The 27,956-nt window shown below is 39.9% G+C and overlaps 3 protein-coding genes across 4 annotated transcripts in view; all 3 read left to right on the forward strand.

Annotated features, from left to right (window-relative positions):
- Window positions 1–20,354, forward strand: part of LOC117572609 (uncharacterized) — a 31,297-nt gene extending 10,943 nt beyond the window's left edge. The window contains exons 1-8 of one of the 2 annotated variants that reach the window (XM_034255555.2): window positions 1,973–2,792; window positions 6,076–6,119; window positions 11,338–12,705; window positions 12,766–12,902; window positions 14,274–15,723; window positions 17,080–17,976; window positions 18,034–18,389; window positions 19,499–20,354. In XM_034255555.2, coding sequence (XP_034111446.1) covers window positions 11,527–12,705; window positions 12,766–12,902; window positions 14,274–15,723; window positions 17,080–17,976; window positions 18,034–18,389; window positions 19,499–19,694 — 4,215 coding nt within the window. In that variant the 5' untranslated portion in view covers window positions 1,973–2,792; window positions 6,076–6,119; window positions 11,338–11,526 and the 3' untranslated portion in view covers window positions 19,695–20,354. Of the gene's footprint in view, window positions 1–1,972; window positions 2,793–6,075; window positions 6,120–11,337; window positions 12,706–12,765; window positions 12,903–14,273; window positions 15,724–17,079; window positions 17,977–18,033; window positions 18,390–19,498 lie in introns of those variants that run through there. The other variant, XM_034255556.2, reaches the window with a different exon arrangement.
- A 1,081-nt stretch (window positions 20,355–21,435) lies between these two features.
- On the forward strand, window positions 21,436–24,709 carry LOC117572611 (uncharacterized). The gene is made up of 2 exons (XM_034255561.2): window positions 21,436–23,537; window positions 23,689–24,709. The coding sequence occupies exons 1-2, from the start codon at window positions 23,399–23,401 to the stop codon at window positions 24,165–24,167; spliced, it is 618 nt and encodes a 205-aa protein (XP_034111452.1). The 5' UTR covers window positions 21,436–23,398; the 3' UTR covers window positions 24,168–24,709.
- An 82-nt stretch (window positions 24,710–24,791) lies between these two features.
- On the forward strand, window positions 24,792–27,942 carry LOC117572610 (complex I assembly factor ACAD9, mitochondrial). The gene is made up of 3 exons (XM_034255560.2): window positions 24,792–25,889; window positions 26,951–27,275; window positions 27,335–27,942. The coding sequence occupies exons 1-3, from the start codon at window positions 24,835–24,837 to the stop codon at window positions 27,857–27,859; spliced, it is 1,905 nt and encodes a 634-aa protein (XP_034111451.1). The 5' UTR covers window positions 24,792–24,834; the 3' UTR covers window positions 27,860–27,942.
- Window positions 27,943–27,956: the final 14 nt, after the last annotated feature.

A 27,956-nucleotide genomic window follows, 5' to 3' on the forward strand; every position in this document is an offset into this window, starting at 1 on the left:
GAAATAAATAAATAAATTTTATGATTATTTGTATGAAAGGCACCATTTTCTTGTCACATTATTTCCGCATGGATTATAATAGTAGAGAAAAATATTTGTTTTTACCCAACTCATAAATTGCCAACAATTCACCATGAACGAACATTAACTTAAGATGCGAGAGTATGACAAGCATCCGTACCCTAGGCGAAATCCGTCGAACCCGGAACCCCGTTGTTCAGTAGCCTTAATGACGCTGAGACTCAGCGATAACAGAGAAAAGTAAATGGAGGAGGAGCAGAAGGAGGAGAAGGTGCAAACGGAAAAGAGCAAACAAAGTATATCAATAAATGATGTATACTCTAATAATCCTGATGAAATTGTAGCTTTTAAAGTTGTGAAAAAGTTTCTTAGTCAGCAAGAATCGCTTCGCTATGACTTATTCATTGCTTTGTATGCATATGTATTGCAATGACTGAGAGTGCCATGTATGTGTGTGAGTGCTGTGTGAGTGTGCATGCGGCAGACAAATCCCAAATTCAAGGGTTCAACAATTTCTTTGCTTTCCTGTTTTCGCACAGGAGACAGACAAAACTCATACAAACATTTGTGTGTCTATGTGAGTGTGAGTGCAAAGCAAAGCAGACCAGAAGATAGAGAAAGAGAGAGAGCAGAGTCAGAACGAACGCAGACAAGAAGCAGAAGACGCCGCCGTTGCCGTTTTCTTTGTCTGCAGAGTCTTTGTTGTCTCCGTCTGTGCTTGTCCTCCAACTTTGGCTTCTTGGGTCATTAAAGCTTTACACACACACACATTCACACGAGCAAGTGTTTGCATTGGTGTTTGTGTTGCCAAGGAGCTGCTGTGTATTGAACTCGAAAGCGCAGTCATCAAATCATATCAGCAAAACATTAAAAATCTCGCATACATACAAACAGTATGCGTGCTGATAAGGTGTTGATGCAGTCCAGAATCATAAAGCAAACAAACAAACAGACATACATACATTCATACATATGTATGTATATACATTTCTTATGGTGCCTGGAACGGTATGTTGACTGTTGTCTGGGTCGCAGACAGCGGCGCATGCGTTTTACGCCTTGTTTATTTACTTTACTTTGCACAGTAAGTGAGCCAACAAGTACTTGCACACACACACACACAGAGACAGAGAGAGAGACGTACATACAATACATACTTATATGTATAGTAAATGCATATGTATGTATATTGCACGCACTCATACTTGCTAAAAGCGTACATAAAGCAAAAGCAACATCAGCATTTAACGACTCGACAGCAGCAGCAAAAGCAGCATCAACCATCAAACATATGGAAACGAGTTCGCTTTGTATACGTGTGCATGTGTATGTATGTGTGTGTCGCGTTGTCTGCATGGTTTGCTTTTGTTATTGAAACGCTATCACGGACAGCAACAACAATTTGCTTTCATATACCCACAGCACACTCATCAACACACACACACACACAAATATAGACGATAACATTGCCTATTTACTTGTCACGCATATGTTTTTGCCCTCTCTTGCTCTCCCAACGCGTTGGAAATTCCATATGATTTTTGTATACACAATGCGCTGCGCAGCAACATGTTGACGCAGTCAAAGCATTAGCAACACATGTTGCTAAGAACGTGTATCTTCCCCCTACACAGTCGTACACATACATACATATGTATGTTTTATACATATGACTGGCATGCCAAAACTAGCCACATAAATGTTGTACATAAATAAATGTACGACGTAGTTTCCATACATAACACACACAAACGGGCGTACATAAGCCACGTTCCTCGTTGTATATAAACAACACACAAGCAAAGCGCAGAGGCAACAAAGCAAGCAGCAACTGTGTATACATATACATATATGTGTATGTATGTATGTATTTATCTGGCGTGTGTTGCGCTGTCGTGTGTCTGAGGCTCGCGCTCAGCTGTTTTAGAAAGTTGCTGGCAGCGCTTATGTTCATTCAAGCAGCGACAGCGCAAGCGACAACATCAACAACCTCCAATACAGCAAAGAAAAACAAAAAAGCTCCAAGCAAAGAGTGTGGCAAAAAAATATATATATATTGTGTAGCTGGTGGCACAGCAAAAAGTGCAAAGCAACAAAAATAAAAAAAAACTGCAAAACAAAAAACATACAACAGCCAAATATCAAAAAATCTCTAAGCAGAGCGAACAAGTTTATATTTTTTTTGTGTGTGCGTTTCGTTTTTGCTGTCTTGCAGTATAATCTTTTGCGTTTCGTTTCGCTGTCGTCGCCAGTTGTCCCACTGTACCACAGTGCACAGTGCAAAGTTAAAGCATTCGCGGAGTTGCGCTGAGAGTGAGAGTTTGAGTGATTGAGTGAGTGAGAGAGGCTCGTATCGTGAGTGTGTTAGTGGTGTGAAACAAACTCTTTTGTTTGGTTCGATTTGATTCGATTTGGATTTGGATTTGTGTGGTGTCGAAGAAGTTGATTCACAATTCACGTTGAAGACGCAACGCAAAATCGTTGAAAATTCAAATGCTACGTTCACATTTCGAATGCTGCTGCCGTTGTCAGCCGCTGAGAACTAAACCTATAACGACGAAGCAAACGCAACATCAGCAGCGATATCAGAAGCAACAACGTCGACAAAAATTTACGGCCACGGTGAAGAGTTAAAAAAAAACCCAAAAAATAAACAAACAAACACAACAGCAAAAAATATGAAAACACATAGAAAAACATTTGAGCAAAAGCAATTGAAAAAATAAAATAAAACGTTCGTTTTATTAACAGCAAGGAAACTTCAAATTAAGGTTCGTATTTTGTGTATTGTAAGGCAATTTCTATGGAAATATATAAGTGTCCGTATGTGTGTGTGTGTCTGTATTCGTTGTGTTGTGTGACGTCGTTGTGAGCACTCAGCTGTGCGTTGCGCATGTGTTGGTGACGTAATGCTCGAGCACAGCAACGTACAGCGTAATAGTCAAAGCTTATAAGCTTGCCCTCCCACTCACTCACACTCACCTATTCTATACGTATTCGTGTTTAGCTTTGCAGTCAGCGTCAAAGTTGAATAATTGCAGATCGCACATACAAACACACACACACACACTCATATATTGATAGAGGCACTCTGGGAGACTATGCGACGCCCCCTTCAGCGTTGGCGTTGCGCTTGCTTGTATAACAAATAAATAACAGAAAAAGCAATTCAAATATCGTTCGCTCGCTCTTTCGCTCTGAATTGTTCGCTTACTCGCTCCACTCCCTCGAATTGCATAGACAAGAGAATGAGTGAGTGAGTGAGTTTGCATTGGTATTAGTGTGTACATGTATTGAAGTCAGGAAAAATACTCGCTCTTAGGTGTTTTATTTTTATTTTTTTACTCTGCTGTGTAATATAATTGACATACATTTTCTAATTGTGGCGTTAGAGAGAGGGAGACACACACACACACTCAAACGCTTAGGCACACACGTGAAACGTGGATCGTTTGTCAAGTTGTCAACTACTATTTGAGGCGCGGCGCTGCCAACTCGTTTCACAAACAGCTGTAACGGCACAGGTGTGAACAAGAGGAAACACATCGTGCAGTTTGCTAGTTAGAGCTTTAGTTAACAGCTGCCTCACTTACAACAACAACAACTGGCCTTGTGTAACCCGTCATCAACGACGACGTCGTTGTCGTCGTCTAACGATAAGAACTTTAAATAGAGCGCAGCCACAGTTGCGCAACATCAGACGTTTCAAGTTTTTCATCATGCTGTGCGAAACAAGAAGAAGAATCAAGGCTAAATATGAGCTTCGCATTCATTTGTAAACTGAAAGCTTTGCTGCTCATTGCATGAACCGGTTCAAAATTGGAAAGTCATCTAATTTCTAAATATCAAATGCGAATTTATTCATGTGTAATTTCAACAATACTTATGACAGCCTTTAAAACGTATGTACATCAAGTGTAAATAGATAAGAAGACAATGCCCAAAAATGGGCAAATCGCATAAAATGTACGACTAAAAATAAAAGCAGAAAAGCAAAACAGCAAACAGCTGTTGTTATCATGCACTAACACAAATGCACAAGCATGTGTGTGTGTTTGCATGTGTATTGAAATGAATTTTGTTTTGGCTTTCGCTTCGTTATTTGGTTGCCCGATTGTGTTTTATTCGTAGACAATATACAAGTTTTCTTCCAGTCCCGTCATGTGTAGACACAAGATGCGAAAAGACTTACTCACTTCGTTTTGCCGTATATGCGGAACTGATTATCTACAAGACTCGTCGAGTATAAATTCTTGCCAAAGGGAAATTTAAATTTCCCTCGGCTGTGCTGGCAGAATTTGTACTCGACGTTTCTTGTAGAAAATATGCGGTGCAGCTCTTGCCGAAAATCTGTGCTTAGATTCTAGTGCGTAGTTCGGAATATGCAAAATAAAAATACGCTCAAAAATATATGCAGTAAATAAAATGTTTATTATACTTGAAATTAAATTTATTAAAACTAATACAATGAGTACTTAAATTTATATATAATATTATCTAAACAGTTTTACTTATAACTAAATAATATAATAGCTAAAAGCAAAAATTAATTTATTTCGCCGTTTTCAATATTCTTCGCCCTGAACAATGCCTTCTAGTTTCTATTTTTATCATCCAACGTAGCTCTTTCGTGGTCCTCAAAACTGTAAATATAAATACAAATACAAATATATTTTTTAATTTAAATCAGATTAGAATAGTAGTTTAATAATATTAACAACTTACCTCTTATTGTTTTATAAAAGACGCGCAGGAAAAAATCAACTTTCTTGTACAACACTCACAAAACAAATGACAAATGATACACAAAATTGCACATGTTCGAGAAAAGTAGGCGCTAGGGAAATTACGCGTTGCGCTAAGAGGGCGCGTACACCAGACTCAATGCAAGAAGCATTCTACAAGACGATTCATCTAACGATCTGCATAAAATTCTTGCAGTCTCAGTCTTGGCATGACACGAAACACAATTGGGTGGTTATTTCGTGTGTTGGGGAGGGGGAAAAAGAGCGATAAAAACTCAACGAAGAAATGCGTCGTGTAATTTTATACTATGTGCGCAGTTGGCAATGTAAATGAGATGTGATGGAGATGCACAGTATAAATGGCGAATGGAAAGCCATAATTAAATGAAACTGTGCAAACGAATTAAGAGTACAAATATAAATATACGACTAAATGGAGTCAAATGAACAGAGGAAGGAGGCAGACATTGGCACTTCTTTTTGCCTTGCGGTCATTTGCTTTTGCACTCCCCACGTAAATACATATGTATGTATGTATGCGTGTGTGTCTGTATCTTTCAAGTCAATTCTGAGTTTGCTCTCGGTTTGCAAAGCAGCCGCAGCAGCAGCAGAATTTTGTTTTTGGCTAAAAATAAAACGCATTGCTGCCCGCACTCGACACACACACATACACACACACAAACGCACACTCACTTGTCACTGATTGCTGCTTGTTGTTGTCGTTGTCCTTTCCTGGTATTGGCACCTCGCTCTTTCTCTCCAGGCTGCCATTTGTGGAAGCGAGACGCGCTCACGTGCGCTCACGTTACACACAAAAGCAAGAGGAAGAGCAACGGAGCACGAGCACGAGTGAACGCTACTTTGTCTTCTTCTTCACTCCACTGCTGCTGCCTTGCGTTTGTTTACAATTTAATCTTTTGGTTTTGTTTTTGCCTTTTCCGTTTACTGCGCACATGTGAGCAAGTGTAAGTGTGTAAGTAAGGTAGGGAGAGTAACAAACTGAGAGTGCGAGAGTGAGAGAGGGACAGCGAGAAGCCATGTAACTCTTTGTGTACAAAAAAAAAAAAAAAACAGGGTGTCCCTGTGCAACATTGTTGTAAATTACGTTTGACGAAAATAATTTATTCGCCGTTGAATGAGCACAGATAATAGAGCCTAAACAATGCCTCATTATGTACACTGTATGCACACACACACACACACACACACACAGTTAAACACGAACTATACATTATATGCATATGTATGTATAAGTAAACCCTATTAACTGGCAATTAAACAACATTTTTTTCTTTCATTCTAATTGCAGCAACAAAGCTAAAAAATAATGGATTTTTAACAAAGTAGCAAGAGGTAAGTGCATTAATCGCTTCATATTAAGTAAAAGCAACACCTGGTTATGCCAAATAATAAATATTTATAAAAGGCCAAAGTATAATTAACAGATAAATTATTACGACTTTTTGTATTCAACAAAAATTAGCAAAAAACAAAGGAAATAATTATGAATTTGAACTTAAAATTAATTCTTTTTTTTTAAATAAAATAGATCGAATATACTATAAAAAATAATTGAAAGGCAAATCACTTTGAGTTGTTTTAAAATAATGTGGTTTAGTAATACAACTACATACGTATAACATTAATTATCTTCTAGCATGCACAATAGGAAAAGCTTTTAATAGAATAAATTCCCTAAGTGAAGCTTTCAAATTGAGAATTCCAGCTCAGCATATTTCAACTATTAGTAGAGCACATAGCCCCCAACAGTTGTAGCAATTTGATTTGAATTTAATTCCATTATGATTTTGTGTGAGAAACCTTGAGTTATGGTTACATGTGGCACACACACACTCACACACACAACCACATCAGCAATTGCCCGGGTATAGTTTGTAAAAAATTGTACGACTTCAGCTGGGAAATATGTACAACACGTGTATTGGTGAGAGGGACAGGGAGAGGAGGGGAGACAGTGTCGCGCCTTATCTCGTGGCCTTTCTTGTTCCTGCTATATCTACTTACAAAATACATATTTTTGTGTAGTGGCCAACAAGGGGGCGAGAGAGGTGGAATGACGAGGGAGAGCGGCAGAACCCATATCGGAAGAAGGTGCGGCACTTTTGTGTGCTCGCTCAGCAGTAAAGGCAAAAAAGGTGCATGGCAGAGGAGGCGGAAGGGGGGAGGGAAAAGCGATGTAGATGGGCACTTTTGTAACATGGGCAGCACAGTTTGTAAGGTCGTCAACGAGGTCAACAACGATTTGAAAAGCTCTATTGTCTAATCAAAGTCATCTGCGTGGCATATGCTATCCACACTCAAACACACACACACACACACAGGCGTGCATAAATAATTGGCCAGTCAAGTGAAGTGGGGAGAGAGTGTGCGAGCGAGACAGATGTAGTGAGCATGATGTAACACGCGCACTATGAAATCAGCTGTGAAACACACTTCCGCCTTGAGCATATGGATGACACACAACGCACACAGAAAAACAGAATGAAAAGCGCCAAATTCACTAACACAGATGCACTTGATGTATCAGCATTCAATTAGCTGTGCTTATGACGCATTCCACCATTCCAAGTGAAGTGCATGAAAGAGAGACAGGGATCGAGAGGGACGCATTGGAATTGAAATGACACGCTTCAAAGTTATTTTGGCGATTTTTACACTGCATTTGTTGTTGGATCACGTGCGACGTCAGCGTCGCTGCATTGCCTTTGACGCCGCATTTCATAATCGCAGCCAAAGCAAAGGAAGCAGCGACTAAGCGAAAGGCGACGGCGGAACTTGTTTTTGTTGCGGTTACTGTTGCTGTTTGCTGTTTGGCGAAAATTGCAACATTTGGTTGCGTTTCAAATAAACAATTGTGAACTGGTTTTTTTCTATTTTCTTTTCTTTTTGTTGCTGTTGTGAGTTGAATGCAGCGCCATCTGTCGGCGGTGTTGGGCAGCTAGCCAAGCATGTGCATGCATTTTGTGTGAATTGCCTTTCACTGTTGTGCCTATTGTTTCTAAGGGTGTGTGTATGTGTGTTTGCAGTTTTCCTTTTGCACATTTGCATAACGGAACCACAGCTACGGACGGACAGACAAAAGTCGTCGTCGTCGTCGTTGACGTCGTTTGGCTTTTGCGTTCCCGGCAATCAAAATATAAATGCAAATTTTGCAATGTGCAGCGCATTAAATGCAGAACGCACTCAGCGAAAATAAACCACACACAAAAACATGCATAGAAATAGATTTACATACATACAAACGTTGGTACATTATTTGCCAGTGTGTACTCAAATGATTATTGCAAAATCAAAAGCATGCCAAGGACGGCGTCGGCCGAAGCGAAATTAAATTAGTTCACAACAAAACAAAAACGAAAATGCCAAAAGTGCAATTAATTATGTTACTAACGCGACTGACATTCACTTTAATACGTCTTATTGAACAATTCCCTCTACTCGATACTTTCATTTAACTGCCACGTTCCTATCTCATGGCGTTCCATTGCGTATACGCGTCATGAGCCAAAGCTTCTTAAGATTCTATATATACATACACATACATACATTCATATCAACAATCTGCGAAAAGAACCGCTATTCAACGTATTAAATATGTATACGTTTGTATGTATGTGTATTTAAAAGTAAACGCAAGTTATGCATAAATAAAAAAATAAAAGCGAAACAGCGATAATGTAATCAAATATTATTAAACTCCGCTCGCTGCTTGCGACGACTGTTGTGGTTTATTATTGTTGTTACGTTCCATTCGCTTGCCCTCATTTTGTAGTTGCTGTATATGTGTATGTATGTATGTGTGTGTGAATGCTTGTCTATTGTGGGCCAAGTGTATTTGTATGTGCGAGCGAACCATAAACAAAAATGCTCACATACACACACACACATGCCAACACTCCCAAATACATGTGAGCAAACATTGCCAACTGATTGTGAGGCGCAGCCAACACAAAAATCATATGTTTTCTAACAGCGCACACACACACACAGACACGGAGACATACTCACCTCTCTCCCGCGTTGTGTATGTGTATGTACATTGAGTACGTCTCGCGCGCTAGTTATATATTGTGTATGCAGGTCAAGAAGAAACACAAAAACAAAAGCAAAAGTAAAGACAAACATGTTTACAAGCTGAGCACACCACCACACCACTCACAGGCAGCCAGACAAAGAGTGAACGAGCGAGCGGGAGAGACTTAACGTTTGGCTCTCTTGCTTGGTTTGCTCTCTGTGTTGGTGTTGCTGGTCGTGGATGGAAACATGTTGCCAACGCTTGGCAACACTTGCTTGATGAAAACACAAAACAGCTGTTTGAAACATCAATCATATGCAAGTATGCAATTTTGTTGCCAAGCGCGACTTGAGCAATAACAATTCAATAGGCGTTGACCTTCGAAGCTTTTTTTCGCAAAAATTTGATTGTTGCCAAGCAAAAGCTTGGCTTGTTCGTTGTTCTGTGTTGTTCTCGCCGCCCCCAATGACGTCACATCAGTGTGTGCTAGCAACATGTGAAAAGTTGCAACGCCAAATTGCACATTGCACAAGTTTTGTTGCGTCTCTTTCGCTCTCGCTTGGCTCTCTGACATGGCAACAGCTGCCTGATTAAGTAACGACCTGGTTGCCTGCTTTTTTGGGGCCACATTGAGGCCGTGTCAGTGTGTCGACGTCGCCGTCGTCGTCGCCGTCAATAGACAACCAATTGCATATTCTTTTTAAATGCCACAACAGTTAGGATCTAGGCCAAAGTAAATTGTAGCATAAGCACATACACACATACATACTTATGTATGCATTCTATGTACTGTCTATATATACCATGGGGACCTTCAAAGCATAATTCAATTTGACATACAGGGTGTTGCACACACATAGACATACACACACACACACACTCACACATACACAGCTGGCCTAGTTCCCATCAACAGCTGGCCACGCTGACATTCGATGTGGCATGCCCCAATGCCATCACATACCCAATAGTTGCACACACTTGCCCCTTAAATAGCCAAATAAATAAATGATTGCGAAATCAGCTGCAAATTTATTGATTTTGTCTCTTTGGAATTATTCTAAATAGTTTGCGAATATTGCGTCTTTTTAAATAAGGAATAAAAGATATATATAAGAATGAGGAAAGATAATGAAAACTATATACAATACTTTTAAATTAAATAAATATCTATGTTAATAATAATAGTGTAAATAAGGTTTATCCGAAATTATCCGAACAACAGAAATATAAACGAAAGAGTTTTTGGCTTCTCTTATAATATCTGGATAAAAAAAGGGTTTAAGAAATATATTTTTCAAATATTTAAAAGAATATGTATTTCTTTAAATATTCATATCAAAGCCTAATTTATGTTATATCATTACAGACACGATATACGATTTTTATTTTTGTTTACTTATAATAATAAGCGAAGGATACATATTTTGAGCAATTTAAAGTGAAAGAAATTATTATCAACTAATTCGAAGATTACTAAGAAATCAATTTTTAAGTATGTAATATAGTATGAAGGAAAAATGGGATAAAGTTCATAAAACACCCTTAAATAAGCATAGAGTATGTAAAAAGAATTCTGTAAAGGTATCTTGACAAATTAAGCATATTTATAAAAACAAAGTATATAAATATAATATAAATAAATGTACATATTTAGAAAAAAAAACACATATTATAATGTTGAATAATCTGATGATATGAGATTATAAAGTATGCTAAAAGAACATTATTGTTACTTAAAAAAAAAACTGTTTTATCCGTAGTTTTTTATAAGTCAGGGATAAACAAACAATTTGTCAAGTATTAGGATGAAGTATAATCTGATTGCTAAAAGATCACTAAGATGTAGTATTATAAAAAAAAAAAACAAATTCCCCAATGCGTAGGCTTTTATCCGTCAGTGATAGAAAAAGGCTCCAATTTGTCAAATATTTGGATGAAGTATAATCTGAATGTATGAGTCAGAGAGCTGCAACGATCATAATTTTTTTAATCAAACGGATTTTTTGTGACCAAAACTTTGCTTCAACAAAAATGATTGATCTTAAGCAAACGTGTTCAAAGCGAACATTTAGTTTCAATCACTCTTGCTTGTAAGGATTTTCTTCGATCGAACCCTTTGTGTGACCAGCAAAGACCAGCATTTATGCTGCTTGCATTCAGATCGATCACACTCATACCGTTTGGTCATACCGGGTGGTTCGATTCAACCTGATTTACTTATTTCATTATAAGCCGAAACTCGAGCGAGCATGCTAAAAATTTGTGTTCCTTAATGTTTTAAGCATTACTTTTGTTCATTCATTTTAAGTATTAATTGAATTTTAATTTTAAATGTTAAAAATGAAGTGATTTTTTTTTTGTTAAATTTACGCATCGCAACTTGTTTCCGTACTATGAGTTAATATTAAGATTAATTAATTTGTTTAAAATAAATCTCCTTTATCCGTAGACTTTTAATCCTTTATTCGACTCCAACTTGTCAAATTTTTTTCTGTTGACTAATATTTTCCCATTCTAACTTTCGCTTTGCAGCGTACTTCTGGTGCAGGTGCGAAGAGGACGACGAATCAACATCTACGCGAAGAAGTAGCAGGCGAACAGGAAGAAGAAGAAGCAGTCTAAGCTAGACGTGTAGGAGGAGACCCAAAAAGAGGGGGACAACAACAACAGCAAGAAGAAGAAGAAGAGGAGGCAGAACAAGAAGAAGAAGAAGGAGACAAGATGATACCCACAAGCGTGACAAATTCGCCGCCCGTCTCCGCTGGCCTCGCCCAGAACGGAGCCGCTGTTGTAGGCGGCAACAATGGGGCAGGCGGAGCAGCAGCAACTGCTGCTGGGGCAGCAACAACAGCAACAGCAGCAGCAGCTGCGGCACAGCAGAACATGTACAGCTCCATTGTGCTGGGCCTGGCCTCTCTCATCCTGGAGGGCAGGCCCATAGCAGACGACGAGTATCAACTCCAGCAACAACAGCAGCAGCAACAGCAACTGATGGTGGGCAGTGGACGCCTCTCGCCACGCCCATCGACCTCACGGGCAGCCATCAACATTACAACGAATCCTTATGCCTTGACAAGCGGCACGCCACGCACGCCTTTTGGCCCAGGACACGGCTCAAGTGGCAGCCACAACAGCAACAGCCACAGCAGCAGCAACAGCAGTCAGGCGACACATCAACGCTGGACACAGAAGCTTTGCCAGCTGCGTCAGCTGTCGCCGGCGGCGCAGAGCATGAGCGTGGAACCCGAGTTGGTGGCGTTGGCCATCAACGAGCTGAATGCGGAGCGTGGCGACTTTGAGATTGTGCGACGCGTCATGTTGAATCGGGCAGGTCTAGGAGGAGGTCTTGGAGGTGGTCTAGGAGGCGCAGCAGGTCTTGGAGGAGGAGCACCATCATCTCTAGGCGGCGGTGGATCTGGCGGAGCTGTGCCAGCTGCACTTGGCACTGCCACGAATAGTTCCAGTGCGGCCAGCTCGCCGGGATCCGCCTCCGACAACATTCTCCACTCGCTGCAATCCTTGGCAACGACCTGTTTGCGTGGCGGACCCGTTGTGCCCGCCGAGACGCGTCCGTTGAGCCTGGCCCTGGCCTCCACATCGAGTGCAGCCAGTTTGCTGGACTACAATTGCAGTCGCAGTGGCTTAGGAGGCGGAGGAGGAGTTGCTATACCTGCAACTGGTTTGGGAGTTGGACATGGTTTGGGAGCATCTACAACTGCAACAGCAACATCAACATCAACAACTGCCACTGCCAGCAGCGACGCAGCTGGAAGCAGCTGCGCAGCGAGGCCCAAGCATGGGCCACATTGTGATCAGTTCCTCAGGAAGATGGGGCTCGCCAAGGGCGATGCTCCCGATGCCGAGGAGCATTTCTGTGATATGTCTTACGTAAATATAACCGTAAGTAGCATGCTATTAAAATCCTAGTTTACATTGTAATCTTCCTCTGCTTTCTTCTAGTGTTCCCGTTGGCGAGCGCATTGCCTGAAGATGGAGGCGATTCTGGCGCGTCGGGAGCCCGTTTGCATCGAGGTTTATCTGGGTCCCGCTGGCCACAAGATACTGCTCGAACAGTGGATCATCAGTGGCAAGGAGAAGTAAGTGTGGCTGAACATTTTGCTCGTTTCCATTGGTGCATAATTTTACAACAAGAATTTGGAATCGGAATGTTTCTTAATGTGTAGTTGATTCAATGATAAGTGGGAATCTATGTAGATAAACTGTGAATGAATAGACAAGTATTTTTGAAATGTAAATCCATTATCATATTTAATTTAAAACACTTTTGTTTAGACTTTTTATTTCAATTTAAAATGTACATTTTAACAAGTATGTAGAATTATTTACCTATGTAATTATTAGTATGTAAAAATGTACATTTTTTATTCAGATTATTTTCACTTAGTGGAATAAGAGCTTTAAATGTATTAGGTAAATGTATAGAGTTTTTAAAATCTCCTTTCAAATTAACTTATTACTTTAAAACTTTGTAAATTTATTTCACTCGGTGGTAAATACTTGTAAAAACTATGTACTTATTATATTATAACATACTTTAAAGCTCTTCCTTCACTAAGTGAAATAATCTGATTAAAAAAGATTATAAAATTGACATTATAAAGCAAATGTACAAAGTGGAAAGAGGTTCTTATTAAATGTAGAGCATTTAATGTTCAGTTATTAAAGTTGAATTGAACTTTTATTAGGTTTATAGAAAAATTATGTTGTTAAATGTATGTTCATTGTTAAGTAAAGGAATTGAAAAGAAAATATCTATTTATCAATTTGATGCAATTCCTGTTCGTTGCCAGATTAAAGAGAGTGCCATAGCTCAAAGAGATCATTCGAGGTAGAACATTATCTATATTATTTATTATATTAAATCAAGTATTAAATACTAAATTGAATATACAGAAAAGAGAGTGCTGGTAGAAACTATAACCTATAAACTATAAACCTTATATTCTACCTATAAGGAAAATGTACAAAGCTTTTAAATGTGCAAATTTTAAAAGAACAAAATGGGTTTACCTAATGGAAAGTTTATATGTAATGGTTGTACATTATTAAACCTAATTAGTTTAACTATTTTATGCTATTACAGTTTATCTTAATGTAACAAAGAAAGGTCTTAGAGCAAAGTATACTTATTGGCTTCTACATAGGATTCTAACAAAAAAGAATAGAAAGGTCTCAAGTTAGTGGAAAGTTCTTTTTTTATTGAATTTATAAGTGTAGAAAACATACAGCATAAAATTACACCTTAACAAGACAAGTGAAGTGATTTGTTAAGAGCCAAAGTCCATAATGTAGCCTTATGAGGAGTAGTTGGTCAAAGTTGTTACGAATTTTTGCAAATTTGATGTATTGCAATAATCTGCAAAAAAGTGTATAAATATGTGCCAGTGAAAACCAATTCGAAATACTTATTTTAAATTGTAACTAATGTTTTGATCCACCTTTTGTAGAGTGCCACCGCCGACGATGACGCTGCCATCGCTGTGCAGCGCCATCCGCAGTCAGCTGTACTTCTCGCAGATTGTGGCCTGGTGTGATCTGCTGCGCAAGTGTGATCCTTCTGTTTACGACAGCGGTCGCGTGATCTTTGCCAGCTCGAGTGCGAACAACGCCGGCGATCTGGCGACGACAACGACGACGTCAACGCTGCTCGGAGGAGGAGGAGGTGGAGGCGGCGGAGTCATGCGACGACCGCGTCTCAACATCTTCTACAGGATACGAGCGCATGATGCGAATGCCACAAACGGGCAGAACGATGGCGGCTTCAGTGCCAAGGCGACGGTGCACAACTTTCCGCATGTGAACATTGCCGAGAACTTTAGCGTGGCGGTGTGTGTGAAGAGTTTGCCACGCTTCAACGGCGGTCTGCCACATGTGGCAACACCAACACCGCCGCCGCCGCAGCAGTCGGTGGCAACAAGTCGAGCAAAGCCAGAGGCGAGCACACCGACAGGAGGCGGGGGAATGTGTGCGGCAACGCCAACGGGATTGGGGGCACGTATTGCCAACAGCAATGCGGCCGCAAGCAGCTGTGATAAGTATGCAACAAGCACGAAGCAAAGGCAGCAACAACAGCAACAGCAATCGAAACACTTGCAACGGCAACGCGAGCAAGCTGAGTTGTTGGAGCTGCAGCTGGACTTGGATCTGGATGCGGATGCGGCAGCTGGAGCGGATGAGCTGGACGGACATCGTGAGCGACAGCTGCAAAAGTATCGCAAGCGGATGCAGCGACGCGACAAGAAACGCGAACGCAAACCCTCCGAGCAGCAAGTGGAGGCCATGGACGAGGGCAGCAGCAGCGAGGTGGCCATGGTCATGACTCTGACAGCGGCGACGCCGCGTCGCCAAGGCATCGCCATGATCTCGACGGGCACACAAACGTCGCTGAGCAGTTGCCAGCAATGTGGCAGCGAGAAGACGCTGCTCTGCCTCAACTGCAATTGCAATGGACAGCATCATGGAGAGGGCGACAAAGATGATGACGACGACGATACGAGCGCCTCGGAAATGGATGACATGTCCAGCTGCAGCCTGAGCAGCTCTGATCTCATTGTGGGCACGCCGCGCAACAAGGCCGAGCTGCTGTTGCAAGCCATTCAGCGCACGCCAAAGAATCGCAAACCCACCGCGCCCAAAGATCTCAAAGCTGGACGAGAGTTGAAGCAGCCATTGCCGTCCTCCAATTCAGTTCAGCAGCAACAACAACAGCAGCAACAGCAGCAGCAGCAGAACAACAATCAGCACAAGCCATCGACGGCGCCGTCGAGTGGTTGTCAGGTGTGCAAGCGACAGAAGACGCAGCACAACTTCAGCAACGGACAGCAGCAGAGTGCCAGGGAGAGCAATGGACATGCAAGTGATAGCAACAGCATGGAACAGGAGCAGCAACAGCAGCAGGTGAGCAATGGCTGAAAGAAAGACTGAAAAGCTACAAAATCACATATTTATGTACTGAGTTCTGTCTGTCCGCTTACTTAAAAGTTAAAAGCTAAGATTTCAGCAGTTCTAGAGTCTTAAGAGTGACCATAAAGATTGTTGGTGGTCAAAAACCAATCTTAATCAAGCTTGTTGGACTTCTAGTTGGTTTCTTAGCAGCAATCATACAAAAAATTTAAAGATGATTCAAAATTTCTAACTTAAAATAAACTAACTTGTAATAATAGAAAGGAATTTAACGATTTCAGCTTGTAGCTTATATTTTAGCTATTTCTTTCCCGGAAAAGAATGAAATTTAAGGCGATCTTAAATAATTCAATTAGATATTAAGGTTAGCTTTAGAACTAAAGCCTAGTTCCAAAACCTATTCACAAAATGTCCTAATAATGGGAATATAGAAAAGCTCAAAAAGTTCTTGACATTCGCGGTCAGTAACTGAGATCATTGAGGTTTTTAAGCTGGAGTACATAAATCTAACTAACTACTCATAAAGTTTATAAAAAAAGGAAGCACCACAAATAAAGGAACAATAGTAATATAGCAATGTTCCTGAATTTCTTTAAAGTCGAGCTCCCAAACTTGTCTTATTTATTGGCATTAGATATTTAAACTCAAGAAAATAAATCCTAATCCAAAGATTTGATTGGTATTAAGCTGATCTAATCTAATCCACAGAGTTTAACAGCTATCTCATAATAAATATATTAGAAATAACAATAATGCAAAGTTGCCAATATACTTAACAGTCCAGCATACTTAATTAAATTCCCTATTAATACCTTTCAATTTCCAAATGAGCAAAAAGTGTCTACTAAGGTAGAAAAGGACAACTCCACACCCAAAATATGTAATTTACAATGGAAGTTTTGGGTAAAGACTGACGAACAACGAAATTTGTGGTTTACAATATGACTTTTGATTGAAGAGTGTCCAAGAAAGTGATCTTTTAATAATTTATGAAACATTAATGGGAAAATGAATAGAAAATAAGTTCGAGTGATCCACATTTTAAGAATAGAGAAATGGAAAGTAAACGATATATTGAAGAAAGTGTAAAGTGTAATCCACTTACTACTAAGGTATAAGGAGATAACCTGGACCACCAAAATTTATAGTTTACAATTACCCTTTTGGGTAAAGAGTGTCAAAGAATTGTATAAACTAATAAATACTTGAACAATAATAGGAACATTTTTGGGAAATAAGTCCGAGGGACCTATGAAAAGTAAAGGGTCTAGTGTAGTCAATATTTGTACCTAACTTTCTTGCTTATTTTAAGTTGAGAACTTTACTAATTGCAATTCAACTCTCTTGCAGTCTTCTTCGACCAAGCTGACGCCCAATTTGGAACGCTGTTCGTTGAATGCACCGCAGGAACGTTGCAAAACACCGCCAGAGCTGTCAGTGAATGGAAGCGGAGGAAGCGCCACAACTGCTGCTCTGGAGGAACGCCTCGTGGTGCAGTTCAAGACACCCATCAGTCATGTGCCGCTCAAGCAGCAAGAGTTCCTGACGGCGCCACTCACAGTGCAGCCGCCCAAGCTGCCGAATCAGTTGCGATTGAACTGCAGCGGAGCAACGTTGCTGGACAGGGAGACGCCACCGCCAATGTTGTCGCCACAGCTGCGCAAAGCGTTGCCCAAAGTCAATCTGACGACGATCTTTTGTGGCAGCGGCAGCAGCAGCTCGGCTCCAATTGCCATTGACAACAGTCTCGCCTTTTGCTTTGAGCCTTCAACACTCAGTCAAGCGCACTCGCAATCGCTGCTGACGCCTCCCGAGGCAGGGAATTTGCCCGTGCAAAAATCCTACTCTGCACCCACGTTGCCCAACGCTTTGGCGGTGTCGCCTCGCTTCGCTAAGCAGGCGGCGTTCTACAAGCGACGATCGCGACATCTCAGCGATCGCAGTGATCGCAGTTCGCTCGGTTCCGATGAGCAGCTGTCCGATGAGGATCTCGAGTCGGGAATGTGCAGTCCGGCGGGCTCGCCGCTCAAGTCGCGTGCTCGCCTCGCTTCACAGTTCACGGGGCGACCTTTGCTTGGGAATCTGGAGGAATCGTTGCTCCAGAAGCGTCTGCTACCGAAGATCGAAGTCGCTGGCTTTCGTCTGCAGCTGGGCGCCTCGGGTGGCTTTTGTCCCACACAGCTGACCATTCCGGCCTCGTCGTACTTCTACGAACTGCACGGCGAGACGCTTAGCACGCCTTACCTGGTGAGTTGTGGTGATGAAATCCTTTTCTCTGCTTTGCTTAACACTTTCTGTTTTCAGTGCGAGATTCGCTTGCCACGCAAGGGTTACTTTGTGCCCCGTTCGGGGACTGTGCAGGCAACGCTGTTGAATCCCATGGGCACCGTGGTGCGCATGTTTGTCATTCCCTACGACATGCACGATATGCCACCTCTGCATCGCACCTTCATTCGCCAGCGCATTCTTGCCGAGGAGCTGCTCCCCGACATCGATGCTTGCACCGCAGCCGCTTCGCTTAATCCGTTGCCGCAACGGACGAGGAAGGAACGGGAGCGAGAGCCAGGAAGTCCAACGGCAGCGACGAGCACCACCGGCAAGCTGGGACACTTTATCAGCGCCGAGCAGATGAAGCGATTGCGCTACTCCATCCACCTGAGGTTAGTTGAGAGAGTAACGAGGGAGGAAACAGGTTAAAGTTGTACGACTTCAGTTGAGAGATGGATGTAGACTTCTCTATCTGTGTGTTAAAATATCTTCCTAATATGAAGATCTTAGTAATTATAAACAACAACGCAGAGTTTAGCTATTGATTAATAATTGTGCTACATTTTGTGAACAATGGTAAAAGACTGCATTTACAATTTCTGCGGTACTAAGAAAACGTTTTTAAGATCATAAGATTATAACAACATAAATTATATGTGGGAAAAGTCAGTCAATCAGGTCTAAGAAGAAGTTCTTAAGATCTTAAGATTAGCACAGAATGAATTGTATATAGGAAAAGTTAATCAATTTACATTAAAATTCTTACTTAAGACGAGTTCTTAGTTTAAAAAATTGATCTTATTAATAATTCATAATTAATCGATTGGGATCTTAAAGACTCAGCAAAGATTCCTTAGGGAATGATAATTTTAAGATAATTAGCTTAAAAATTAATCTTATAATAAGCAAGCGATATATGTATATAAATAGGATACTAATAATGCTCCTAAAATTACCGACATTCCCAGTAATATATTACGCTGATAGTGATGAAGCAAGTAGCGAGAAGCAAGCGAGTAGCAAAGCGAGTGGCAAAGTGAATAGCGGATCGAGTAGCGAGAAGCGAAACAAGTAGCGAGAAAGGTAAAGAGTAGCGAGAAGATGGCAGAGTGAGATCTTTACGAGAAGCTAGCTACATCCGCTCTGAGGGAGTTGAAACAAGAATGCAAACTGATATTTTGCTTTATCGCTTCGTTGTCACTCCGACAATTTTTGAGCGATTGTATATGAAAAAACATGAAGTGTTTCATCGCTCGTTCTTGCCCAATATTATTGCACCTCTTCTCGCGCGCATTTTTCATAACTTTGAACTAGGAAAACTCTTTTCTAAAAAGAATTTAATTTTTCTTAACTTTGTACTAAGAAAACTTAAAAATTCGTTACTAATCATTAGTCTTAGACACATATAGCCTATCAATGCAGGGTCTGAAATAAAAGAGATTCCATTTTTCCTATCTTTGTATTAAAAATTCGTTACTAATAATGTTCTTTCCTTTTACAGATTCCAGACATCTCGCTCGGGTCGTTTGTCGCTGCACACAGACATTCGTCTGCTGATCTCAAGGCGCACAGACTGCGACACAGCAGCGGCGCATGCCAAAGGATTGCTGGAGGCACCTAACGAGCTGGTGACTGACACACTGATGCCCACTGAGCCGCGTTACAGTGCGAGGCAGGAGAGTCCCGGCAAGATTTAGTAGTTGCTGCAGGCACTGGCGTGTGTTGGCTGTGGAAGTGGCAGAAAGGAAGCAGACGAAGCAAGTGATGCAAGTGGCGAAAGAGAAGAAGAAGGCGATGAAGAAGTGAAGGAAGCTGATGGAGGAGAAGAAAGTGGAGGTGGCAGCTTTGTGCGTGGCCTGTGGAAGCAGCTGCAGGCGCGTTGGCAACTCTGGCAGCAATATCCCAAATATCAATTGTAGAGCAAAGATTCACACTTCTGGACAGCGGGAAATGAGACAATTTCCCCACAACATAAACACACCTACACACAATAGAAGAACAACACCTACTGCATTGTTAGTCAGAGTCTCCTGCTCTTTTGTTTTTAAGTCACCAACAAATTTAGTTTGAATTGAAATTGTGAGAGAAGATTACGAAGTCGCAAGTGCAAGTCGATATACACATAAGAATATACAACACACACACACACACACACACATCTATATCTATACACGTATAGATAACTCTGTGGTTAATATGCCTCTCTGATCTATCATTTATATATAGTATATAAAGGGGGCCACATCTAACAAACAAAACAAAACAAAAAACATAAAAAAGAGAAAATAAGAAAGAAATATCTCAATTTACACTTTACACTGAATCCTTTAGCAATACTAAGAATTAGTTACAACAAATCATACATACATAGATGTTATGTATACGCAATATACGAGTGTACTGAGTGATGAATGAATGCGTCTGAAATGTGAATATGTGTGTGAATACTACTAATCAACAAAATTAGTAAGCACAACAAACAGTGACAACTGTTGCCTAAGAAAGTCGAGTCTACACTCAATTATGTTGTGAATATGAAAGCAAGGAATTATCAAAGCTTAGATTACAACTATTCTGTTTTTTCAAAATAAGAAAAGCTTGATATGCTTTAGTTAAAAGTGAATGACTAAAAGAAGAAAAGAGATACCCTTCGAGATGGAAATGAACTAATTTGATTGTGAAGAATTGTGAATGAAAAATGAGTTATCGAAATTTAGACTACTTCAGTTTTCTATGTTTTCTATGAAACATATATATCATATATGATATATATGCGATATATACCATGATAAGTTCTATATGCTTCAGATAAAAATGAGTAAAAACAAACGGTCAAATACATTGACAAAAGGAGAAAAAATACGCTTCAAGAAAAAAATTCTGAAACGATTATTCGTTGTGAAGAATTATAAAAGAAAAGTTATCAAAATTTAAACGTTAAGTTTTCAATGTTTACTATGAATTTCTATCAGATCAACCAAGAAAAGTTCGATATGATTCAGTTAAAGAGGAGTTAAAACAAAGTCAAGTAATGTATCAAAAGTGAATCACTAAAATAAGATAGAAAAGAAATATTCTTCCTCGATTTGGAAATCAACTTTTTAAAAAATGTATCATATAAAATACTAAATTTTGAGATGTTTGTTTAAATGAACTCTTAAATAATTGTGAATGAAAGGATGAATTATCACAATTTAGATTCTGCTTAATTTTCCAATACTTTCTATGAAATTCTATCAGACCTACCAAGAAAAGTTTGATGTGATTTAGTTAAAAATGAGTAAAGAAAAAGTCAAGTGATGTGAATATGAGAGAAAAATGAAAAAGATTTTTTTCCTTCAAGTTGCAAATCAACTTATAAACAAATTTTTTATAAAAAAGAAAAATTTAGTAACAAATTTGTTCATATTAAATATTCACTAATGAATTGATGGTGAAAGGATGAATATTGAAATGGAAACATAATTTTTCAATATCAGTTCGATATGCTTGTCAAATGATTTGACGAAAGTGAGAAGTAAAATTAATAAGGAAAGTTGAAAAAAGTTGTGCATTATACAATCTATATCTTTATTATGGAACGATTTTTCTAATGATATAGAAATTCTTAATTCAAATTTGAATTTGAAAACATTTTTCTAATAATTCTACTATCTATATCTTTATTATGGAACGATTTTTCTAATGATATAGAAATTCTTTATTCAAAATTTTGATGTGAGTGTTTCAGACAATATTAATTATTGAACTTGCTTGAGTTTTGTTAAAGCAAAGTATGAACAAATTATAATTGACAGTTTGCTGCAAAGGCAAATAGAAAAGAAAGTTACCCAATGTGGAAGAAGATAAAGCAATATAAAGCTCAATACAGCAAAAGATTTAGGAATATGAGCAGGAGGAAAGAAGAAAGAGGATGATATAGAATTTGTTGAATCTTAAGTGAGGTGATTCACAACATAATTGGGGTGTCTTTGGCAGCTGAAATCGCCTGCTCGATTGTGTGCAAAAAAAATATATATTTATTGACTTGTGCGAATGCAATTTTATCCAAAATAAATGCAGTAGTATTTCAAAAAGCGTAGGGAAGAAGAAGAACAAAGGGAGTGAAAGTTGGGGTTAAATTGAATGAGAGTGTGAAAAAGTGTGTGCGTGTGTGTGTGTGTGTAGAGGAGCTCACATCGATCGTTGTTGTTAGAGTAGTGTATGGATCTATTTGTCAAATCAATTCAATATCTTTTCTGCAATTCATTTTCTAATAGTTTCGTGTGAATTTTGTTCAATTTGTTTTATGGAAGAGCGTGCCTGTGATACGATGTGAGCTGCCTGTGAGAGGGGTTGAAGTTGGGGTTGGGGCAGGGAGGAGAAGGTACAATAATTACAAGAAAAGAAAATAAAATGTGTAGAACTTTAGTTAAATACAATTAAAAACAATTTATGTTCATTGAAACATGCAATGCAATCTACTTGGTAATTAGTTTTGTTTTATTTTTGATTCAAATTGTGCGACCAATGCACAACTCTGTACTTCAATAATAATGAAATAGTTTGCGTACACGCATACATACATAACAATATGTACATGTGTATATGTAGTACATACTCGAGACACTGTGTTAAATTCTAATACTATAATAACTCTTATTTCAATTGATACCTGACTATAACTATGTATAACTAAACTAAAACTACCGCTATTAACAAATTTTCAATCTAGTTGGTAAACGAAACAAACATAAATAATGTACACACCCGACACCAACACCAATAAACACACACACACATACACACACACTAAAAAGCAAATCTTTTTTTATTTTTCTTGAATATTTGTTTAACTGTTTTTAAGTAGTGAGCTTAATGTGCCCAGTCAATAGCAATTATACAAGTATAACACCAATATACAACAAATGATTCAAATAAAGGGTTTTGTGTTTTTAATCCAAAAACAAAATACTATAAATAGACAAAAAAAAGACTTTAATATGGATGCGATATCGGAAAGAAACTGGATCGAATCTTATCTTATCAAAATCTTTATTCAAATAACATTTGCTACTCTTAATTTCAATCATTCAAAATCTTTTAACAATTGTATTCCCTAATGATCTTACCACAATCAAAAGCCAACGCTGCGAATGTGTAATATGGATTCCACTCGAAGTCACTCAAATCTTCAAATCACAAACTGCTGTTCCGATTCCATTTGTTTCTATGCTTTGCTGTTTAGGCATTCAATTCGCCTGCTCGTTCGCACACACAGCGAAAGCATTAAAACATGTTGTTGTTCCAGTCACACTTATAAGGCAAGGCAAACAAAACGAAACGAAAAGAAAACAAAGCAGAAAAACATGTTTTGCTCTCGCACTTGCCGCAGTTGGTGTGCGAGTGAAGTTGTTGCAATATGGATCTGGACGCAGAGCAATTAATCTTTTTGATTGAGTCAAGAAAACCCATATATAATTACAAAAGCAAGGATCATGCAAATAAAGAAATAACCGACAAGCTATGGCGACAAATCGCAAAGGAATTGAATTGTGAAGGTTAGTTTATTGAGTATTCAATTGTATTGCTTGCTTGCTTGCTTCGTTCCTTGAAAAAACCAGGGCTGGGCTGATGAGTTTAGCTGCATTGCAAAAAATGCAGTCACACTGTTTTATTAAAGCGCCACATATTCAAATCTTTAACTTGCAGTATCCGATTGTAAAAGTAAATGGACTGTTTTACGTAATTCGTATGCCAGATATTTGCGAGATGAGCGACATGGCTTGAGACTGAACTTGAGTGGAAGGCGAAAAAAGAAATGGTATTTAGCTGATTCTATGGCTTTCCTAAAGGACTATGTGCATCAACAGCATCCCGTTGCCGCCTTGGATAGCCAAGATACAAGTAGCATAAGTTCTGAATCAAAAATGCGCTCATCCAGAACATTTGCAGTGTCAACTAAAAAGGTCAAGACGGAAATGGTTAAATCATCGAGTGAATGCTTTACGCCAATGGCAAAAGAGACAACATCGGAGTCTTCGAGTGGTTTGTTTTTCAAAAGTCTATTGATGGACTACGATCAATTAAGTAGTAAACAGCAACGTTCGTTTAGATTAGCAATGTTGACAAAAATGAACGAGTTGCAAGAGGAGGCTGAGAATGAAACTGAAGTTGATTGGCAAGATTGAATAAATGTATTAGAGCTTTGTAAAAGTGGAGTTTTTTATAATGTGAAGTTTCAATTGTTTTATCATACAGATAAATCTTACTTATTGGCATAGATGTACATATGTACATTTTCACATTGCGTATTACAGCTTTTGATTTGATTTGACAATCAGCTGATCTTTTGTTTACAAACAAGCAAGGGCTGCAGCATCAGTCAAAACAAACTGCAAACTAGACTGCAGTAGCATTAATACTGAAAATTCATAAATGTCAAAAATGCAGATTTATGCTTAAACGTTAAAAGTGATTGAAAAACTTGTTAATAAAAAGCACAAGTTTTGTTTAACATCAAATTCACATACACACCAAGTTTTCCCTTATGCTCAATATGGCGCCTCTTAAAAGTGTGACCAGCCTGGTGTGTTGGTTGTAAAATGGTATATTATACACAACTTACAATTTAAAAAACGCTGCTTTTTGAATGAAAAATAATAAAAATATTCCAAACTAGTCTACAGCAATAAATTATTTAATAATAAGCAATGCTTAAAGAAAGTATATTGCTGCTGTTTATGCCAACAGAAGCAACAATGTTCGCCACAAATCATCGTTATCGAACGTAATCGATAAATCGATAGCGCCAACGGTGTTTTTGTGCAGTTGCTAGTGACAATTAGGTAATTCAAGATGCGCTACAGTTTGTTATCGCGTGCCGTAAAATTGTTAAATGAAAACCACAGCCGGCGAGGACAAATATTATTAACGCGCAGCAGCAGCAACAAGGCGAGAAGCGAGCTCAATGCGCAGCATGCGGGACAGCAGCAGGAAGAGGTGACAAAGGCAGCAGAGGAGACTGGCAAGTTGCCGGCACGTGAACCGCTGGCAAAGAACTTCTTTGTGGGCCTCACAGATCGCGAGCTGCTCGGCTACCCCGAGGTCATACCACGCGATGAGATGGCGAATCTGCAGAATGCGCTGCTCCCGCTGAACAATTATTTTGCCGAGGAGCAGCAGCAAGAGCAAGAAACGCAACTGAAGCAGCTGGGACTATACGGACTCAATGTGCCCACCGACTACGAAGGTCGTGGCTACAAGTGGAGCGCCAGTCTGATGGCCAGTGAACCTGAGGCACAGCACACCAGCCTGGCGCTGGGATTGCAAACGCATCGCGTGGTTGTGGATTTGTTGTGTGAACTGGGCTCATTGGAGCAGCAAGAACGCTACTTGCCACAACTGGCCTCAGGACAGCTCGTGGCCAGTGAAGCCATACTGGAGTACACGCCACCGGAGGATGACTTCTTTGCCACCCAGGCGCAATACGATGCGGATCGTCGCTGCTGGCTGCTCACTGGCGAGAAGGCTTTTGTGCTCACAGCTCCAGCTGGACAACGACAATTGTTTTTGGTGCTGGCGCAGACACAGCAGCCGAATGTGCCCGGCACTCTGGGACGCAGCAGCACCATCTTTCTGGTGGACTCACAGCAGCAGGGCGTGCGTCTGGGCGAAGCACATGAGACATTCGGTTGCCAGGCGGCAAGCATGCGTCGCATCCACTTCGATCAGGTGCAACTGACCGAGGAGCAGCTGCTGGGCCTGCCACACGAGGGCAATCGCTATGCGGAGCAGCTGGTGCGTTCGTCGCGTCTACGGGGCAGCCTCACGGGCATTGTGCTCGCCAAGCGTCTGCTGCAGCAGCTGGCCAGCTTCAGTGTTGACACGCAGCAGTGTGGCGTCCAATTGAAGTGAGTATCTCTTTAGTTATACCAGCTACCCATAGAAGGGTATTATAACTTTGTGGCTTCAGGAAAAGTATGTAACAGACAGAAGGGTCATCTCTTACCCTATACATATATATATATATATATACATACATACATATATTCTTAATCAGCGTCAACAACTGAGACGATATAGCCATGTCCTTCTGCCCGTCCATCCGTATGAACACCTAGATTTGCGAGGCTATAAAAGATAGACACATCATTTTTTTCGACAGCACTTTTTATATTTGAACGCAGATCAAGTTTGATTCAAATTTTTGCCTACTTCCTCCCTCCTCCTAGAGTCGCGAATTTTAAGTACATATATGGTATATTTTGTACTCTATGGTATATTTTTAATGCAGTACTGTATTAATATACGACTTATAGTCATTGGTACATTTTTAGTATGTTATGGCTTATTAATTTGTACATATATGGTAAATTTTTTTACTCTAAGGTATATTTTTAATGTAGTACTATATTAATATACCACTTATAGTCATTGTTGCATTTTTAGTATTTGGTATATTTTAAGTAATACCTCATCCTTTTAATTCAGAATAGAAATAGTTTTTGCCATATTTTTGTATTTTTATGGTATATTAATGTGATATATTTTAAAAATAATATTTGTTTTAATTCAAAATATCAATATACCAATTATAGCTATTGGTATATTTTTTTGCATTTTTGTGGTATATTAATTTGGTATATTTTGCTTTTATTTTAAATGGGTGTTTGAACTTTATGGTATATTTTTGTTTCAGTACTTTGTCAATATACTAATTATAACCTTCTGTATATTTTTGTATTTTCAAGTATATTATTTTGGTATATATTGTCGCACTGTTTTGTTTTTATTAAAATATCAATATATTTTATATTTTTCGGTATACCAATTTAGTATATTTTAACAATAATACGACACTGTGTTGCTTTAATTCCAAATCGTTAGCGGGTATTTCACAGTCGAGCACACTCGACTGTAGCTTTCTTACTTGTTGTTTTCATATCAGTTACTAATCGTTATATCCACACAGAGATCTGGAACTGACGCGCGTGCAGCTGTCGCAGGCCACCTGCTCCATCTATGCCATGGAGAGCATGCTGTACATGACAGCCGGTCTCTTGGATGAATTTGCTGGGCAGGATGTGACGCTGGAGAGCAGCATAACCAAATACTACACGCTGCAGCAACTGTACACGATTGCCTCACAAAGTCTAACCCTGTTGGGTCCACAGAGTCTGCATCGTGGACAGTTTTGGGAGCAAGGATTGCGCGATGCCGCTCAGCTCTGCACACAGGGTGAATCCTTGAGCACGCTGAGTCTGTTCATAGCGTTGACGGGTTTGCAACATGCGGGCGTAAGTTAAAGTTAAGTTATTTAAATAATTTATACTTAAGTTATACTCTTCCGTTGCAGCAACAAATGAACGAAGGCGTGCGCAAGTCACGCAATCCGCTCTACAATCCCGGCCACATCTTTGGCAAGTTTCTGTCCACCAACACTCTCGAGCAGCCCAAGACACGCATGCTGCTGGCGGAGAATTTGCATCCCACACTGGAGTCGGCGGCTCAGTGCATCGAACATTCAGTGGCTCGCCTTCACATGGCTGTGGATCTGATGTTCACCAAGCATGGCAATGCGGTGGTGGAGCGTCAGCATGAGATGCAACGTCTGGCCAACATTGTCAGCACCATCTATGCCATGTGGTCAAGTGTGGCACGTGCCTCACGCTCCTATTGCATTGGCCTCCCGCTGGCGGATCACGAGATGCTCACTGCTTCGGCTATTTGCACGCAAGGACGTGATGATGTCCTGCGACTGGCCACGGAGATCTACAGCGGCAACTATGTCAACAACGATAACAATCTGTTGCGACTGGCATCGCAGGTGACCAAGAGCAAGGGCTACTTTGCTGTGCATCCGTTAACATTTAACTTCTAAGTCGGTTTTACTTCCTGTTATCATGCGGCTGCAAGCCAGATTAAATTTATTAATTGTAATAATAATTGTAAGTGTTTGATGCTTGTGAATTGCGATT

Source organism: Drosophila albomicans, chromosome 3 (genome assembly GCF_009650485.2).
Source record: "Drosophila albomicans strain 15112-1751.03 chromosome 3, ASM965048v2, whole genome shotgun sequence".
In the NCBI taxonomy this organism is placed as follows: Eukaryota; Metazoa; Arthropoda; class Insecta; order Diptera; family Drosophilidae; genus Drosophila; species Drosophila albomicans.

What these genes read in the sequence shown, in the direction of transcription:
- LOC117572610 (XM_034255560.2), top strand. Translation starts at nt 24,835, where the DNA reads ATGCGCTACAGTTTGTTATCGCGTGCCGTAAAATTGTTAAATGAAAAC. An exon ending in CAGTGTGGCGTCCAATTGAA is followed by an intron (nt 25,890 to 26,950) that starts GTGAGTATCTCT and finishes ATATCCACACAG; the next exon opens with AGATCTGGAACTGACGCGCG. An exon ending in CGGGTTTGCAACATGCGGGC is followed by an intron (nt 27,276 to 27,334) that starts GTAAGTTAAAGT and finishes CTTCCGTTGCAG; the next exon opens with CAACAAATGAACGAAGGCGT.
- LOC117572611 (XM_034255561.2), top strand. Translation starts at nt 23,399, where the DNA reads ATGGATCTGGACGCAGAGCAATTAATCTTTTTGATTGAGTCAAGAAAA. An exon ending in AAAGGAATTGAATTGTGAAG is followed by an intron (nt 23,538 to 23,688) that starts GTTAGTTTATTG and finishes TTTAACTTGCAG; the next exon opens with TATCCGATTGTAAAAGTAAA.